This window comes from Phoca vitulina, unplaced genomic scaffold (genome assembly GCF_004348235.1).
Source record: "Phoca vitulina isolate PV1807 unplaced genomic scaffold, GSC_HSeal_1.0 scaffold20, whole genome shotgun sequence".
Lineage (NCBI taxonomy): Eukaryota > Metazoa > Chordata > Mammalia > Carnivora > Phocidae > Phoca > Phoca vitulina.
This window is the reverse complement of record NW_022589723.1, coordinates 35956440-35975783: the sequence shown is the minus strand read 5'-3', so window position 1 is coordinate 35975783 and position 19344 is coordinate 35956440. Positions and strand designations below refer to the sequence as shown.

Genomic DNA, 19344 nt, shown 5'->3' with positions numbered 1-19344 from the left:
GATCTATGATTGACACATCCACACACTTATGTGGATATATAAATACCCACATATTATGCACATATATTTGTATATCAAAATTCATATATATTTGTGGGATGTTTCACCCTACATATAAACCACATTACTATTTGGCAAAAACATCTCCTGTTATTTCATATGTCACTATTTAATTTACCAGATATGAAGCCCCTATTTTCCCAATTAAATTTATAAGCTCTTTGGGAGATAGACCTCATTTTGTACTCCTTATATTCTTGCCCGAATCCAAATTCTGTAAGCAATCAATAAACTAATTAATTGATTTTCCAATTTACTAAAAGTTCATTGGAAATCTATTTTGCACATACTATTTCTGTTAAAAAAAAAAAGAAAATCAAAGTCTTGCTCCTAATAGAGTGTCTAGCACATAGTAGACACTCAATAAATATGTACTGAACTGAATCAAAAAGAGCAAGACAGATGCCCCCTGTAGTGTGGAACTGCAGTTAGGTCGATGCCACTGTCTAGCAGTTGGCCAAGACAAGACTGTAGATATAAGAAAGAGAAAAGCCATGTCAAATTAGATGGGCCCAAGAGGAAACAAAACAAAAAAAGAAAAACTAATCAAATATTCAAGATGACCATATGTTCATGCAGTAATGAGATGAACAATGTGGACACGCCTATGCAGATCAACCCCCTCATACAAACTCCTAGGAGGTGGGGATGGCACATTATATAAAGATTCTGTAGTGTTTAACATTAGCCCATTACAGATGGCTAGCAGTTGTTAACAACCAACTGACAACTCAAATGTGCTAAGGAAATTCCTCCTTGAACTGAAAAATACATTTCAGAAATATAACCAGATCATATAAGGCCATGTTTTTCAAAGGGTGGTCCACAAACCACATCCATCAGAATCACTCGAGACATTAAAATGCACATTTCCAAATCCCACTCAAAAACTACAAAATCAGAATGGGGAAGAGGAAGAAAGGAAGGGAAATACTAAGAACCTGTCTTTCTAATAAAATCTCAGGTGATGCACACCAAAGTGTAAGGCCTTTGATATAAAATATCTATAATTATATGCACTAGTAAGGGGAAGATTTTCTTTTCTACTCCTGACTTTTCACTCTTTCCACTGTTTCCTTATTTCCTAGACATCTGTGTTCCCATACTCTTACCCTCATTAACTAGCCATTTTTCCTAGTTCTAAGACAGTATTTGAAAGATTCTTTCCCATTCTGTTGTGCAAAGCCCACCCTCAAACTACAGTACAACTGCTTTTTCTGTATTGAAATAATCTACTACACTGTATATATAAAATCAGTTCTGATCCAAATAAATACCAAACCAATCTGATTAATGAACCATTGGTTAATGAACCATTTCATTTTTAATTCAGGTCAATTTGGATTTAGGTAGTCAAGATTACTAAACAAATATTACTCAAATAAGATAAGCCATATCTGACCTCTACTTGCTGAACAATACCTTGCCTACTTGAGTAGTTTCTTTCAAGATCATGTTGCAAGAGTCGACCAGAGAATGACGGTGTTTCTTTATTTAGCTTGAATTCAACCTAAAAAACATTATTTGGGGAAAAATTTAACAGTAAGTAATTAAGATAATTATAAAATTATGTACAATACTGACACAAGCCACAACAGAAATGAACCTTGAAAACATGATGAGTGAAAGAAGCAAGACACAAAATGGCATATAGCATAGGATTCCATCTATGAAAAACTGATAATAAAAAAATATAAAGAGACAGAAAACAGATTTGTGGTTTTCAAAGGAGGTGGGAAGAGGAAATGGGGAGTGATTGTTTAATGGGTACAGGGACTCTCTTTTGAGTGACAAAAAGTTCTGGAACTACATAGTGATGATGGCCGCACAACCTTGTGAATGTATTTAATACCCCTAATTTGTACAACTTAAAATGGCTAAAATGGCAAATTTTATGTTATGAGTTTTTTAACACACACACATACACACATACACACACACACAATCAGAGTCAATTTCATGAGGTCAGATGAAACTATGCTCCAAACCACTTGCAATTCCTCCATACCCTCACCACAAACACAATGATTAAAAGAACCATTTTCTAGAAAACAAAAGCAAAAACCATATGACAAAAAGTAAATTCTGTTGAAGAAAAAATCACTATGTTTTTATCATTAGAATTCCTTTTAAGAATCCAAGTATAATAAAATTGTATATCTAAACCTTCTAAGAAGGGTTTTCTCTAAATTGATTTTAAATTATTTGATAGGAGGACTGAGAAAAACAAAACCAAAACAACCACTCATGATTAGCCACCAAAAAACCCTAAGTACATATCTTAAAAGAGTTATGATGCTTCTGATTCATCCATACTATAAATATTATAACAGCATTTGCATTATAACTTTATGAATTATATGAGCTAAAGGTATTTTCTCAGAACATATGTCCACTCTAGAGAAAGTAAATGGGTTTGAAAACAATCTGGACAAGGCACATAGTTCCTAGAAATACATTGTAATGATAAAACAGGATTTTTCCAGCAAAATCAATTAGCAAAACTTTGGAGGGAATCCATTATGTCCAATTATAATAAAAAATATTTTCAATTAATCTAGCTAATTGCTATTTATTCAAGATGATCAAGTGGTCTACTTTCCAAGTGTTTATTTTCACATATAACGTAATCAACTACTGCCTCCTTGACTAATGGTGTCCTTCCATCAACACTCCTCATGCCCCTCCTTACCCTCCTCATGCTGTTGTTTGTAAACTCTGTCCTTCACTTTAGAGTTCCCCCAGTGACATCTATTGAATAATCTTTTAGGAAAACACTGAATTGTGATGGTTGGAGGTATCCAACTTGGACAAAGGGGGAAAAATTGTTTTGTGTCTTGAGACAGTTCTGTGGGAGGTAGATGAGTATGAGTGCTGAGGTGAGACAGGAGGGAAAGAAAAATGTGTATCTCAAAAATCAAATCTAAAGCTAGAAATAATGCAAATGCCAGGGGATACTGTGTGCAAATTTGGGGGAAAAAAATCTTACGTTCGTATCTTAACTTCTAAATAGCATTAAGCTCAATATATTTTCACTGCTAATCTATTACGTTCTCCTTGATTTTAAACGGAATGTGTAGATGTATTCCCCCCAAATTATCACATTTTATCCATTATAAGATGCCATCAGTAGGAAGACATACCATCATTTTACCATTACTAAGAAAGAAAAAGCTTTCCTAATTCAACTATGATGTGCCATCAATTTTAAGAAGAATCCTGACTTAAGAAATGTTTAAATGTAAAAAAAAACAAAACAAAGCTCACCTCTTGTAATCGGTGAAATAAGAATCAGTTTTTAAAAGAGGCTTTTAAAAGAGGCTTTGACTTTATGTGGGCAGAAAATAAAAATTATTTTAGCTCTACTCTTTAAATCATGCTGCTATTTGTGTAGATTACAAAATAATTTATCTTCGATTTAAATACAAATCTGCTTAAATCTTACTTTGCTTTTTTCAGGAAGCGATGATGTTTGAATAACCAGATGAAGCCCACAGTTCACCTGCAATGTAAAAATTATAGCATAAAATATGCTCTTAACTTATATACACACATATTTCTCCCCAAACTGGTACAGATAAAGATATAACAAACACTTAGAATAAAACAGAATGCTTGCTTTTTGTTTGTGGTAAATGATCATGTTCTGAGGATCTGCTGAAAACAATAAAATCACGACTAAGAATTAAAAGGTTTCACTGTGATTTATTTTCCAAAATGTCTGCAGCGATTTAACCCTCTACCTTAGCACCTCAGGTTTTTGACACTTGCCATCTCAAGTCTACCTAAATATCTCAATGGGACAGGTGAAGGAGGGGGAGTACCTATTAATAATACATTTTTTTCTAAATTAAGAAAAGGGGTGGGAGATTGGTTAAAAGAATTGAAATGAACCTTAGCCTTTCACAGCAGACCAGCTCCACCTTCTGGGAAGCCAAGAACCTGGACAAGACTTTGAATACCCATCATACAATATTAAATACCCTCCAAGTGCCTTGGTCCAGTCCACGTTATCTCAAGCCTCGGTCAGACAATAGCTTGAGTAGATTCAGCGGTCCTGGTCCCAATAATACCAGCCCATCACCTAGGACAAAGACGCCAGTCAGAAAGAACGATACGAATGGGGAGAAAGGGAAGGCAGGAGACCCAACCTACGTTGTTCGCAGCCCGGCCAGAAACAGAGCGGTACTTCCCGGGAATCATGGCAGGAGACAGTCCAGGATCTGTTAAATCTGCCTTAGAAGCGACGATACAGCGGAGACTCAGAGACAGAAAGGGGTCATCTCCCAGGCAACCCGCTCAGGGGTTACCATGGAGACGACCATTTCCGGTCTGGTCCTCTCCTAGATCAACTGGCCAACCCGGTCGGTAGCGCCTCCGGTGATGTTTGCCCGGGTCCGGTGCGCCCGCACTTCCTCGTCCTACTTTCCTGGCCTCGTACAAAAGGAGCCGGAGTGTGGGGAGGAGGAGACCGGGAAGAGGGCGGCCGCCTCGGTAGCTGTGACAACCACCACTTCCGGTCCGTTCCTCTTTACGGCCCACCTCAGCTCCGCCCGCGCGAAATTTGGATCCCGCTGCCGGTGGCCACCTGCTCTCGGGGGAGGACCGCCGCGCGCGGGCGGAGGCCGATATCCGAGCACAGCGTACGCCCCGGTGGGGCCCCAGCTCGGCACTTCCGGTGGCCGGAGGTAGGGGCACCGACGCCGCGCCGCGCGGACCGGCGCAGGGGGACCGCGTTGTCCCGGCTGGGAGCGCGCGGGCGTGCGGAGGCCGAGGCCGCTGCCATGCCGGCCCGCTGCGTGGCCGCCCACTGCGGCAACACCACCAAGTCCGGGAAGTCGCTGTTCCGCTTCCCCAAGGACCGGGCCGTGCGGCTGCTGTGGGACCGCTTCGTGCGGGGCCGCCGCGCCGACTGGTACGGGGGCAATGACCGCTCTGTCATCTGCTCGGACCACTTCGCTCCGGCCTGTTTTGACGTCTCTTCGGTTATCCAGAAGAACCTGCGCTTCTCCCAGCGCCTGAGGCTCGTAGCGGGCGCCGTGCCCACCCTGCACCGGGTGTCCGCCCCAGCACCTAAGGGGGAAGAAGAGGGAGAGCACGCGGGCGGCCCCGAAAAGGGAGGAGAGCCCCAGGCAGTCAGGCAGGCAGAGGCCGCCCCGGGGCCGGCCGCCTGTACGCTCCTCCGGGCCAGGAAGAGGGCTGCGCCTTCACAGGTAAAGGGACATCAGACCCACCGAGGGTCGTAGAAGGAACCCCGGCCTGTGGCTCGGCTCTGCCACTAGTGTCCCCTCACCTCGAAGGGTTCTGTTTTCCCATCTGTAAAATTAGGAGGGTGCTGTAGCGGTGATCTCCAGGTCTTATTTAACATGAGCACTATGGAATTATAGTTCCTTCTACCTCCTTCTCCCCCAGCCTCAGACAGACTCCCACTCTCGTCCTTTAGATTCTAGAGTCACCTTCACAGTCCGCTGCACTTTTTAAATAGAAAGCGTTCTATTTGAGCAAATCTCAAGGAAAGGGGTGCTTGAAACTGTTTCTGCGTAACATATTACCTGAGCTTGAGGAAATGATTATAACTGCCAAAATGGTGAGGGAAGGGGGATGCGGAGCTACGGATGAAGATGGGGTTTGCTGATAAACAATCCCTTCCTGCTCCTAAACTTCCTCTTGACTAGCTTCCTGTAAGTTAAAACATCACAGTGAGCTGAATTTTCCCACCTTGCCCTCTTCCGCTAACTTACTAATCCTCATATGCATTGACTAGATTTACTTTGCATCTGCTCACTATATCTTCTTCCCCACTTCCCATCTTAATGAAGACTTCCCAGCCTTATTTGAGATAATCAGACTTCAGCCCTGTCACCATTACATAGATTAAATTATGACTTTTAATTGGATCTAAAAGGTGTTCATTTCTAGAGGTGGGAAGAGTTCACCAAGAAGTCAGCTGATCTGTAACTGACATTTTGGCTTTGAATATTCAGATGCGTTGGTAGACTTTTAGAGCTGAAGGGAAACTAAGTGCTCTTCTAGTGCAGACTCACACTTTATGCACAAGGATGTCAATCCAGGAGATTGAGAATGTCCTCACGGGCCTGTAATATTTGCTCTAAGTCCAATTGCCAGACCAAAACTTTTTCTGAAATACCAGCCTGCTCCCTACGTTGGAGTGGGTGCTTAAGACACTTTTAAGGTATCCTGAAATTACTAGGATAAAGAGCAAAATTATTAACACAACCTACAAGTCCTTGCATGCTTTTTGGCCCTGCCTACCATTCTAGTCCTATCCAAGGCCACTGTCCTTGTTGCTCAGTATACACCAGTCATGTTGATCTTTTCTGTTTTTGAACATGCGATGTTCCTTCCTACCAACAAGCCTTCACTCTTTTGTATCACGTGATACCCTGGAATTATGCTCCTCCCATTCACCATCATCATCAATTAAGTCTTTTTACTTTAAAAATCAATTCAAACATCCTTTCCCTTTGGTCCCCTAATTATATATTTTCATTCTTCATATATTTCATATGCTTCAGTAGCACATATACTTCAACAACACATCACAGTTGTCATGAAATAATTGTGTCGTTTGCTTAATGTTTGTCTTCACATTAGAATGTAAGCTCCATGAGAGCAGGGATCCTATCTGACATGTTCATGATTGTATTGACAGTACCTAGACAATATTTTGCAAATTTTAGGAATTCAATAAATATTTGTGGAATGATTATGTGACTCTAAGAACACTTTTTTGTACTTTAATAGAATTTTCAGTTCTCTGCCAGCTACCCTTCTCACCCAGCTATATACCAGTCAAGACATCTGTCCCTTTATCTATCCACTATCACTACTTATCCAACCTTTACCTAAGCACATATATAATACACAAATGCAAATATGTAGTAAAAGAGAGGAACATTAAACATGCCATGCACACCCTTACACCATTTTACTTCCTCAAAATTATACCACCTAATCAAAACTTGGGAGAAGAAAAGCCAGGCTAGTGAAACAAAGATTTTATAACAAAGGCTAACCTTGAGGAAATCCGGAGTACATACCAAACCTACTCTGCAATTAGAATATTATATATATTAATATAATATATCCAGCCAACATTTCTAACAATCCATATTACATTAATATACTTGCTGTTTATTAGGAAACTATGTGTTAGTTTTATTAATAGTTACTTTAAAAGTATATAAGGTTAAAAAGAGTTTAGAGTTGTTAGCAATCCCTTTTTCGCCAGGTCTGGATTGAGAACCCCAGTAACATTGCTAAGTTTGCTTGTACCACCTCTGGCTCCTTTCCCCACTCATTTCCAATTCCAGGACTAACTGACTAAAAATCAAATTTCCAGGCATTCTACAGCATTTATTGAGGGGCTATTGTAGACACTGTTCTGGGTAGTTGGTGCTTAATGTAGATAAATATAACTGAATGTTCCCTATCTGTAGGGAGCTTGAGAAGAGATGAGGGACTATCTCCCAGGAGAAAGGGGGCTCTGAGGAGCACTATACATTATCTGATATTTTGCTTCATGAGACTATGATTATTTTCCTTAACCGTTAATTTCTTATTTTTTTATCCAACTGTATTTTTTAAACTGTCTAATTGAAGTGTAACAAATATGCAGGAAAGTGCACAAATATTGTCATTAAATTATCACAGCCTGAACAAGTGTATCCACTAGATGACTCAAAGAAATAGAACACTGCTAACAACCCAGGGGCCCCTGTATCAGCTGAGCTGCAGCCTTCCCTCCTTCTTGAAGAAACCCAGTTTGCGTTTTTTTTTTTTTAGCTTCATAAAGTAGAATCATTATGTAGGTATTTCTTGCACCTGGCTTCTTTGTTCAACATTATATTTGTGAGAGTCATCCATGTTGTTGCATACAGCAGTAATTTGTTTTCATTTTTATGTAGCAGTCCATTGTATGAATATGCTAAAAAATTTATCTGTTCTACTCTATTTGGACCTTTGGGTTGTTACCATTTGGGGGCAATTATAAGTAATGCTGCTATAAGCATTTTTGAACATGTCTTTTTCATATGTGCACACATTTCTGATGGTATATACCTAGAATTGCTGGGACATAGTATTATGTTAAACTTCAATAAATAATTCCAAGTGTTTTTTTAAAATAGTCTTACCAATTCACACTTTACCAGCAGCATGAGAGTTTACATTGTTCCTCATTCTTGCCTGCACTTGGTTGGTTAGACTTTCACATTTGAGTCCTGCAAGGTTTGTAGTGGTGCTTTACTTTGCATTTCCCATTTGTAAATGAAATTAGTAAGGGAACACCTTTTCAAATGTTAATTGTACATGTAGATAGCCTCTTTGGTGATAGGCCCATTTTTCTGTCAGGTTATCTTAACTCTTGTTGATTTCGGGTTCTTAATAAATTCTGGCTTCCTTTGTCAGTCAAATATGTTTCAAGTATCTTCTCCCACTGTGGCTTGCTTCTTTCCTCTTAATAGTGTCTTTTGATGTACTGAAATTCTTAATTTTAATGTAGACCAACTTACCAATATTTTTCTATATGCTTAATGCTTAGAACATTCTATTACGCTGTTTTCTATAAACTTGTTCTTAATTTTTACATTCAGATCTACAACCCATTCAGAATTGACTTTTGTGTGTGATGTGAGATAGGGTTTAAGTTTCATTTTTTTCCCTTATAGATACCCAGTTGACTCAGCGTCTTCTATTGAAAGGACCAGCATTTCCTCATTGTCCTACAGTGTCAACTTTGTCATAAGTTTCCATGTACACATTAAGTCTGTTTCCACACTTTTAAATTCTGCCCATTTATCCATTTGCATATTTTTTGCAGCATTATCACAGTACCTTAATTACTGTGGCTTATATTAAGAGCCAACAATCAATTGATCGATTTCTCTTACCATGCTCATCTTCATGGATGTCTTGGCTATTTGGGGCTCCTTGAAGTTCCATATATATCTTAGAATTGGTTTGTCAATTTCCACAAATTATCTACTGGGATTTGATTGGGACTACATTGAATTTATAAATGAATGTAGGGAGAAAGAGCATATTAACAATAACAGTTCTTCCAATCCATGAACGTAGTATATCCCTACATTAATCTGGGTTTTTACGTTCCTCTTAAAAATATTTTATGGCATTCTATGTAAAGGTTTTGTACATATTTTATTAGATTTATTCCTATTTGATTTTGCTATTATAAGCAGTATTTAAAATTTTATTTTTTATGTATTTATGTGGATAAATTGATTTTTGTTGACCTTGTATCCAGAAACCTTGCGTAAACCTATTTATTCCAATAATTTGTAGGTATTTTCCAATTTTCTACATGTCTATAACATGTCAGTAAATAGTTGTTGGTATTTGTGCTTTTATTTCCTATTCCTACTACACTAACTAGAAACTTCAGTACAGTGTTGGGAACCAAAGGAGTGATGAGGAATCCTTTTTCTCATTCTTATTTCCAGAGGGGAGGCCTTTAAGTTTACCATTTGATATGATTTTTGCTACAGTTTTGTGGGTTTTTTGCAGCTGCTTTTTATCATAAAAAAATATTCCTGCCTATTACTAGTTTTTGCTACAGATTTAAATCATAAATGATGTTGAATTATATCAAGTGCTTATTCTGAATCTATTTATAATCATATATTTTGTCTATTATTCTGTTATTGTGGTGAATTATATTGCCTGGTTTTGAAATATAGAACCAAACTTGCATGGCTGAAGTAAACACATTTTGGCCAATGCATATTGCTCTTTTATATATTGCTTGATTTGATTTGCTAATAGGATTTTTACATCTGTGTTCATGGGCAAACTCAGTCTATAATTTTTCTTTCTTGAAATGTGTTTCTCAGGGGTGCCTAGGTGGCTCAGTCGGTTAAGCATTTGCCTTCAGCTCAGGTCATGATCCCGGGGTCCTGGGATTGAGTCCTGCCTTGGGCTCCTTGCTGGGCAGGGAGCCTGCTTCTCCCTCTGCCTGCCTCTGTCTCTCTCTCTGACAAATAAATAAAATATTAAAAAAAAAAGAAAGAAAGAAATGTCTTTCTCAGATTTGATATCAAGATTATGCTGACCAATTTGGAGTTATTTCCTCTTATATCATTCTCTGGAAACGTTTCTATAAATTGGCATATATTCATTAATAAATTTGGTATTAATATTTGGTAGAGTTCGCTGATAAAGATACCTGGTCCTTACCTAGTCCTGGAGTTTTCCTTGTGGGAAGATTTTTTTTTTTCAGATTTATTTATTTATTTGAGAGAGAGAGAGCGTGTGCGCACGAGCAGGAAGGGCAGAGAGAATTTCAAGCAGACTCCATGCTAAGCACAGAGCCCACTGCAGGGCTTGATCTCACGACCTTGAGATCACGACCTGAGAGGAAACCAAGAGTTGGATGCTCAACCAACTGCACCACCCAGACGTCCCTTGTGAGAAGATTTTTTTTTTAATATTTTATTTATTTATTTGACAGAGAGAGACACAGCGAGAGAGGGAACACAAGCAGGGGAGTGGGAGAGGGAGAAGCAGGCCTCCCACAGAGCAGGGAGCCCGATGCAGGGCTCGATCCCAGGACCCTGGGATCATGACCTGAGCCGAAGGCAGGCGCCTAAACTCTGAGCCACCCAGGCGCCCCTGTGAGATTTTTAATGATGGATTCAATTTTTTTTTAACAGTTACATGGTTATTCAGTTTTGTGTTTCTGCACTTACTTTGACAAATTATATTTTTCTAAAAATTTGTCAGTTTAAATTTTCAAATATATTGACACAAAGTTATGATAATCTTTTACCTTTTAAAATTCTATATGATCTGTAGTAATTTTTGCTTTTTCATTCTGTTTTTGATCTGCTTCACCAGGTGTTTTTCGATTTTTATTAATCTTTTCAAATAATAAACTGCCTTCTTGGTCTTTTTTCTAGTATTTTTTTTTCATTATTTTGTATCATTTTTCCTTCCCTGTACTTATTTTTTTCAACTTTGATTTTTTAGTTGATAGGTTAGATTTATATATTACTGAGCTAAATGATTAACAGAGATATTTTCTTGTCTATTTTTCCATTAAACAAGCTTGTTAAAAAGTGAAAACTTCACTTAAAGATATCTGTACATATTAAGATGTGGTATTTCATGCAAAGAATATTGTAAGAATAACCAACTTGCTTATGTGAAGACAAAACATTGAATTACCAAATACTTCAAATTTTGCCCAGCTGCTTAAATTTTTTAAAACTTCCCGGTAGTGGAGGGCGCCTGGGTGGCTCAGTTGGTTAAGCGACTGCCTTCAGCTCAGGTCATGATCCTGGAGTCCCGGGATCAAGTCCCGCATCAGGCTCCCTGCTCAGCGGGGAGTCTGCTTGTCCCTCTGACCCTCCCCCCCCATGCTCTCTCTCTCTCTCATTCTCTCTCTCTCAAATAAATAAATAAAATCTTTAAAAAAAAAAAAACTTTCCGGTAGTGGAGCGCCTGGGTGGCTCAGTCGATTAAGTGTCTGCCTTCAGTTCAGGTCATGATCGAGGGTCCTGGGAACAAGCCTGGTGTCTGGCTCCCTGCTCAGCGGGGAGCCTGCTTCTCCCTCTCCTCCCTACTCTTGTTCTCTATCACTGTCTCTGTCTCTCTCTGTCAGATAAATAAACATATTCAAATTTTTCCCCAGTATTTTAAAAATTATTTTTATAAGGCTTAACTTTTTTTGAACAGTTTCAGGTTCACAGCGAAATTGAGGGGACTATAGAGAGATTTCCCATATTCCCACTGCCCCCACACATATGTTGGCACCTCGACTATCAACATCCCCACCAGAGTGGTACATTTGTTAGAACTGATGAACCTACATTGACGCATCACTATCACCCAAAATCCATAGTTTACATTATAGTTCACTCTTGATTCCTCTACTTTTTAAATTTTTATTTACTGTTCTTCTAACTTCTTGAGAATTTAAATTGGATCATGGGTTTTCAGAATTTTCACATTAATGGCCAAAGAGGCATCTGAGTTTCGCATGTGTATTTCCCAATTGTAGAATTCCCTAGAGTGGTATTAATAGAGGAAAAATTGACTTCTGAAATGAGGATATGTTAGAAATATTTTGTGGGATAAATTTTTTGTGTGGTGTTAATAATTCCACTCTAATTAAGCCTAATTAATTTTTCTATACTCTTTTGTGCGTGTAAGACTATAAATTCCCTTGTAAGCATGGCATTAACTGAGTCCCACAAGATTTTGATATAGAGTATTATTATTTAGCATAAAATATCTTTTTCTTTTAAGATTTTATTTATTTATTTGACAGAGCAAGAGAGCACAAGCAGGGGGAACAGTAGAGGGAGAGGAAGAATCAGGCTCCCTGCCAAGCAGGGAACCCGATGCAGGGCTCGATCCCAGGACCCTGAGATCATGACCTGAGCTGAAGGCAGACACTTAACCATCTGAGCCATCCAGGTGCCCCACGTAAATCTTTTTATTTCACTATAAATTTATCTCTTATCTTTTCATGGGTTATTTAGAAGTAGGTTATTAAATTTCCAAACATACTGGCATTTTGTAGTTCTATTTTTGTTATCGATTTCTAGGTCAGTTATGCTGTGACCAGAGAATATACAGCATATGAATTTAATCCTTTGAAATTTATTGAAACTTGTATTAGGCAAAACATAGGTCAGTTTTTGTAAATGTTCCATATGCACTTGAGATGAATATGTGTTCTGCAGTTGAGTACGTGTTCTATATATGTCTATTAATCATGTTTACAAGTTCTCTATCCTTATGAAATTTTTGTCTACTTATTGTATTAATTACTGGGAGAGGCATGTTAAAAATCTTCCGCTGTAATTTTGAATTTACATATTTGATCTAATTCTAACATAATTTGATCTAATTGTTATATAGTGCTAATATAGCAACATCAGCTTTCTTTAGGTTAGTGTTGGCATAGTACATCTTTTTACATCCTTTTATTTATTTATTTGAGCGAGAGAATGAGATAGAGAGAGAGCATGAGAAGGGGGAGGGTCAGAGGGAGAAGCAGACTCCCTGCTGAGCAGGGAGCCCGATGCAGGACTCAATCGCGGGACTCCAGGATCACGACCTGAGCCGAAGGCAGTCGCTTAACCAACTGAGCCACCCAGCGCCCCTATTTTCAGTCTTTCTGTATCCTTAAGAGTTTTGGCATTCCCTCCTATGATTGCCCCTTTGAAGAGAATGTATTTTTTCCCTCTGGCTGCTTCTAATTTTTTCTCTTTGTTTTCCAGTTTTACTGTAAAGTGCATAGGTATGGCTTCGTTTGTTTTTATTTTGATAAGTACAAATAGTACTTTTGTAAAACCATGTCTTAATGTCTCCTCTCCATTTTGGTGAATTTTCAGATGTTATTTGCTCAAATAGTGCTTCTGTCCCATTTTCTCTCTCTTTTCCTCTGGTACTACAATTAATATCATATATGATACTTTTTCATCTTATCTGCTTTGTCTCTTGTGATCTTTTCTATATTTTCCAAACTTTTTTCTCTCTCTGCCTAATTTCAAATATTTTCTTTTGACTCATGTTCCAGCTGATCAATATATATTTGGAAATTCTGCTTCTTAACCTTTTAATATGAAGAAGTAATAATCAGATATGTGCACAAAAGATTTATGTTCAAAGATTTCTAATATAGATTGTTTTAATAAATTACAGTATATCTGTACAACAGATTGTATGCAGCCATAAAAATTATGTAGAATATTTAATAACATAGAAACATGATTATTAAAGGAAAAAACAAGGTTATAAAAGAGATGATCCCAATTAAAAAAAAAAAAAAGACCAAAAAAGTTCCAAAATACAAAGTTGTTAGCTACGGATAAAGAGATGATGGCTAATTTTTAGTTTATTTTTGCTTCTCTGTATGGTGCAAATTTTTCTCAGTGATAAAAGGTATTATTATTCTAATGGGAACAAGTTATTTTTAAAAGCCTGATTAAATTTCTAAAATGCCATTTTTTTCAGGCATAAACCCGTTTTGTAAAGAAATATGTACTTATGCTAGACTTTTATAATGCTTGGCTTAGAAGTAGATATAGCCAATAGAAATTGGTCATAATTTTATAAACACAAATAAAAAGGTAAGACTTATACTTTGATTTAAGTCCTCAGTAATATTAGGCGTAATTATTCCTGTTACAAAGGGACTCTTCAGAGCACCTGGGTGGCTCAGTCAGGTAAGCATCTGCCTTCAGCTCGGGTCATGATCCCGGGGTCCTGGGATCAAGTCCCATGCCGGCTCCCTGCTCCGCGGGGAGCCTACCTCTCCCTCTGCCTCTGCCTCTCTCTCTGTCTCTCATGAATAAATAAATAAAATCTTTAAAAAAAAAAAAAAGAAGAAGAAGGGATTCTTCACAAAACTTTCTTCACAAAGTTTCTTTAACTTGGGTGTTAATAGCCTATATTACAGTATTACAGCAACTATGAATGCCAGCTAAAATATTTTTTCAGTGGTTCAAAGGCAAGTGCCACGACCAGGGCATAGATAAAATTACAGAGCACTTTAATTTTGTTTTTGGTTTCTCTATCACTTCTTATTTCTTCCCACAGGCCCCCTTACATATTCTAGATATCCTTTCTTAGCCTCTTCCACATAATTTCTAGGTACTCAGTCTTACGTTACCTTCTTTTTTAAAAAATTTTTTATTTAAATTCAATTTAGTTAACATATACTGTATTATTAGTTTCAGGGGTAGAATTTAGTGATTCATCAGTTGCATATAACACCCAGTGCTCATTACATCAAATGCCCTCCTTAATGCTCATCACCCAGTTGCCCCATCCCCCCACCCCCCACCCCTCCAGGAACTCTCAGTTTGTTCTCTATGGTTAAGAGTCTCATATGGTTTGCCTCCCTCTCTGTTTTCATCTTATTTTACATTTCCTTCCCTTACCCCTATGTTCATCAGTTTTGTTTCTTGAATTCCACATATGAGTGAAATCATATGATATTTGTCTTTCTCTGACTGACTTATTTAGCTTAGCATAATACCGTTTAGTTCCATCCATGTCATTGCAAATGGAAGATTTCATTGTTTTCCATTATATATATATATATATATATATATGTATGTATGTATATGCCACAACTTTATCCATTCATCTGTTGATGGACATCTGGGCTTTTTCCATATTTTGGCTATTGTGAACATTGCTGCTATAAACATTGGGGTGCATGTGCCCCTTCGAATCACTATGTTTGTATCCTTTGGATAAATACCTAGTAGTACAATTGCTTATGTTACCTTCTAAGTATCCAAATCCTGCTCCTTTCTACCTCTTACTTCCCCCGCAAATCAAAATTTCTGTTTCACATTGTAATTTTTCTCAGGAAAGCATAAAAACATTTAAAGCCAGTCATATTATTTTATTTAAGTATTTCTCTGTAAGGTATAAAGGGCCGATGATTAGGCTTTCTAGAATAATGCTACTGCTATGATATCCAGTAATTTAATACTAGTAGTATTATCTCTTATAGCTATTGATTTAGGAAAAAATAATGAGTTGTAAGCAAATAATAACTTACAAATTTCTGTTTGACCAGAATGCTTGGCAATTTATGATTTACAAATAGTAAAGAACAGTATGGCAGAGTTCTTAAGAACTTGGACTTTGGAGCCAGCTTGGCTGGATTCAAACTCCAGTCTTCCTACTATGTGACCTTGAAAACTATTATTTATACTCTTTTACTACTTCTCACTTTTGAAAAATAAAACCATACTAGTTAGGCTACCTTTGATATGGTTCTTCTCTGATTTATATTTTTAGATTACATATGAAAATGAAGTTAAACAAACACAAGTCCCTGCTAATAATCTATCTTATGGTGTCACTTCGGTACCTACTCACTGTGAAGAAGGCCCAGTGCATAAAAGCACACAAATGTCTCTGAAAAGACCCCCTCACCGCAGTGTTGGTATGTTTGGACTCTTCGACTGATAATTGAATTGATCTTTTGTATACGAAAGATAAATGACAAGCAAAATGTAATTCACAGGCAAATGTGTTTATTCTCTTTCAGGTATTCAGGCCAAAGTGAAAGTGTTTGGAAAACAACTGTGTAATGCCACTACTCAGACCAACGGATTGCGGTCTAGAAGTGCCTCCCTCTTTGACATTTACTCCAGTGACTCAGAGCCAGATGCAGACTGGGATGTCAAGAGTGAGCAGAGCAATTTGTCTTACATAGCTGTGCAGGTGAAAGAAGAGTCTTGTTAAAAATGCAACATCAAATGACTTGATGTCCTATAGGTTTTCAAACCTTCACTCACACAATTACTTCTTTGCTCTTGTAAATCTTTCACTTTGGGATAGTTGAGTATCAGCAAAATTTGTTCAGCTCTAAGGCAAAAATGTGTCCGCTTGCCAAGATAATGAAGATAATCCTGCCCACAAACCTCCCCACCTCCCACTTTCACCTCTTGTTTTTTTTTTTTCTTTTTATCCTTTTGGTGGAAATCGAGTTATAAAACAAAACCACAATAGCAGCATTTCCAGATCAAGATTAAGCACTGAATATTTAAGCTTACTGTAGAAACAACACTTATATGGGACTTCTATGACATTCACAAGTTAGAACGTCACTATTCTAAATAATTTGAAGAAAATAGTAAGCACAGCCAAGCGTGATACTATTAAATGATTTGGGAGCCAGGAGACTTATCCTTGATTATTATTTTTTCTATGTTGTATATTTATTAGTTTGTCCATTTGTAATACTATTGGATCTGTGGATCAGTCCCTGTAAGCATTTCTGGTGACGTTATGGCTCTTACAGAAAATTTTCAAAGGGAATTAATTTAAATAGAGATAGAGTTTCATATACTTGGATTGCCTTGTTAATGAAATCTATTTGCATTGGTTCCTATTACAACAAACCAATTAGCTTGATTAATTTATATTGAAATTATTAACATCATGCAAAAAAAAGTATTATATTTCTAACATATCCCCATTTCAAGAATTAGGTTTTCCTCTATTAATACCATTCTATTGAATTCTACATTTGGGAAATAAGCATGTGAAACATAGTCGCCCCATCTGCCATTCACCAGGAAAATTTCTATGGCAATTTTGTACCATGAAGTAATTTGTTACAATTGTTTCTGAGAAACTTATTATAACTCTGATCTTCTATTGAGAATAATAAAAATAAATGTCCATTTTATACCTCACATGTCTTGTTAGTTGCTCATGACTGGAAGAACTTGCATGCATTTTATCCTAGAAGGTTTAAATAATATACTAAAGTGATTTTCTTCCAAAGCCAATTTCATGTGTGACTTAATTTGAACAGTATAATTTTAATAAAAAGAATAATAAACAAAATATTAATAGAAGTTGTGAGCCTGAACAATGATTATGTAAATACATAACACTATTATTATTATTATTATTATTATTATTATTATTATTGCTGCTGCTTTGGCTTTGAGATAACTATTTGGTGTTTTGAGAGAGCATTGTGTTTTAAAATTAAGAATATAAATCTTCTGAAGCTAAATACTATTAGTAAGTACCTATTGTTCCTTGAGCTTTTAAATAGCCTATCGCCTTAATTCAAATTATAACGAATGTTATATACCCATTCATCCCCAAATTTCACTACCATGAGTTTACTTCTCTGTGTTAAACAATTTTGACAACCATAACCTACCTATCTTTCTTAATTTCTTCCTTTCTTTCTTTCTTCCTTTTCAGTTAGGTTTTTTTCTTTTACCAATTGAGAATTTATGTTTGGTTTGTTGATTCACATGATTTTATAATGAATTGTGCAATGTTTCACTGTCCTAAAGTAAAATGAAATACTGGCTTTATTTTAAATTAAATATGAAGAACATATAGTTTATATAATATTGAATACTTTTTGCATATTTTCAATTATCTTAATTTCTTTTGTTGCCAAGTTAGTTTAATGGGGAAAAATGAGATACACCTCAACACCTGCCATATCATTTTTCATTTGTTTATGTAATAAGTACTTATTAAACATACTCTGTGCCAGATAACTGTTCTAGCTACCAAGGACACATTGGTGAGCAAGACAAAAATTCTGCCCTCTTGGTGCTTACCTTTTAGAGGGGAGCCAGACAATAAACAAGGAAATGGATGAATAATTTTAGATAGTGCTATGAAGAAAACAAAGCAGAGTAAGATGTTAGAACATATTTGGGGGTCCCGAAAGATGGCGGAGGAGTAGGGGACCCTATTTCACTGGTCCCCGGAATTGAGCTGGATATCTACCAGACCACTGAGAGCACCCATGAAACCAGCCTGAGATGTAAGAAGATCTGGATCTCTACAAACAGAATATCGCAGGCAGTTGGTTTTGAGGTACGAAGGGGAGAGCCGTGATTCTGCGGGCAGATATCGGAGGATAAACGGCGGCGGGAGGGTGCCTGGCCGTGGGGATCCTGCACCGCCGGTGAGTGACAGCTTCGGGCGCTGCGGACGGGCACAGACTCGCAGACCGGTAGCGGCGGGAAGGGACTTTAGGGCAGCCCCCGGGGTGGAGGACCAGACCGGCGGGGTCGCGCGCACGTGAACTGCAGCCCCCGGGCCAGAAACCTGGAGCGCCGGGGTCACGCTGGTGAACTGCAGCCCCCGGGTGGAAACCCGGAGCAACGGAGTCGCGCGCACGCGAACTGCAGCCCCCTGGACAGAAACCGAAGCAGCGGAGTCGCCCGCGTGAATTGGGAGCGGCTGGCGGTTTTAGAAGCACAAAGGGCAGAGACGTGCCCCGACCTGGAGGCAGGACTGGGAGCGCTGCGGAGGGGCGCACAACCCAGGCCGCTGCAGTTTATAGCAGCACGGACAGAAACGGAGACGGTGTGGCCTGGAGAGCTCACTGAAGAACAGACTGCGGTCTCTCTGCTCTGAGGCACAGGGTTGGAAAAGGTCTCTTCTGCTCTGACTCGCGGAAGAGACACGGAAAGCCGCCATGGAAAGGCGCCAGAGAACAAAAGCCCCAAAGACTGATTCCCACTGAGCCCATCTCCCGCCACAGGGGCGCAGGGCAACTCCGCCCAAACAGGGTTGCCTGAGTAACAGCGCGGCAGGCCCCTCCCGCAGAAGACAGGCTGGGAAAACAAGAGGCCAGCAACCCTAAGGTCCCAAGAAAACAGGTGCATCTTGCTTGGGTTCTGGTCAATGATTTGGACTCTATACATTCCCTCAAACACCCATCAACAGAATGACTAGGAGGAGGAGCCCCCAAAACAGAAAAGACTCAGAGATTATGACTTA

General features: G+C 38.4%; 2 protein-coding genes across 6 annotated transcripts in view; one reads left to right on the top strand and one right to left on the bottom strand.

Moving 5' to 3' along the window:
- Positions 1-4540, bottom strand: part of LRRC49 (leucine rich repeat containing 49) — a 165888-nt gene extending 161348 nt beyond the window's left edge. Inside the window, exons 1-3 of one of the 5 annotated variants that reach the window (XM_032418081.1) lie at positions 4216-4540; positions 3506-3562; positions 1483-1570 (exon numbers count right to left, since the gene is read on the bottom strand). In XM_032418081.1, coding sequence (XP_032273972.1) covers positions 1483-1570; positions 3506-3562; positions 4216-4263 — 193 coding nt within the window. In that variant the 5' untranslated portion in view covers positions 4264-4540. The other 4 variants (XM_032418083.1, XM_032418082.1, XM_032418085.1 and 1 more) reach the window with 4 other exon arrangements.
- On the top strand, positions 4522-17905 carry THAP10 (THAP domain containing 10). The gene is made up of 3 exons (XM_032418088.1): positions 4522-5273; positions 15868-16015; positions 16121-17905. Exons 1-3 carry the CDS (start codon positions 4845-4847, stop codon positions 16315-16317), a joined length of 774 nt encoding a protein of 257 aa, XP_032273979.1. The 5' UTR covers positions 4522-4844; the 3' UTR covers positions 16318-17905.
- Positions 17906-19344: the final 1439 nt, after the last annotated feature.

Coding starts and splice junctions, on each gene's coding strand:
- THAP10 (XM_032418088.1), top strand. CDS start 4,845: ATGCCGGCCCGCTGCGTGGCCGCCCACTGCGGCAACACCACCAAGTCC. Junction 5,274..15,867: donor AGAGGGCTGCGCCTTCACAG/GTAAAGGGACAT, acceptor TTATATTTTTAG/ATTACATATGAAAATGAAGT. Junction 16,016..16,120: donor ACCCCCTCACCGCAGTGTTG/GTATGTTTGGAC, acceptor ATTCTCTTTCAG/GTATTCAGGCCAAAGTGAAA.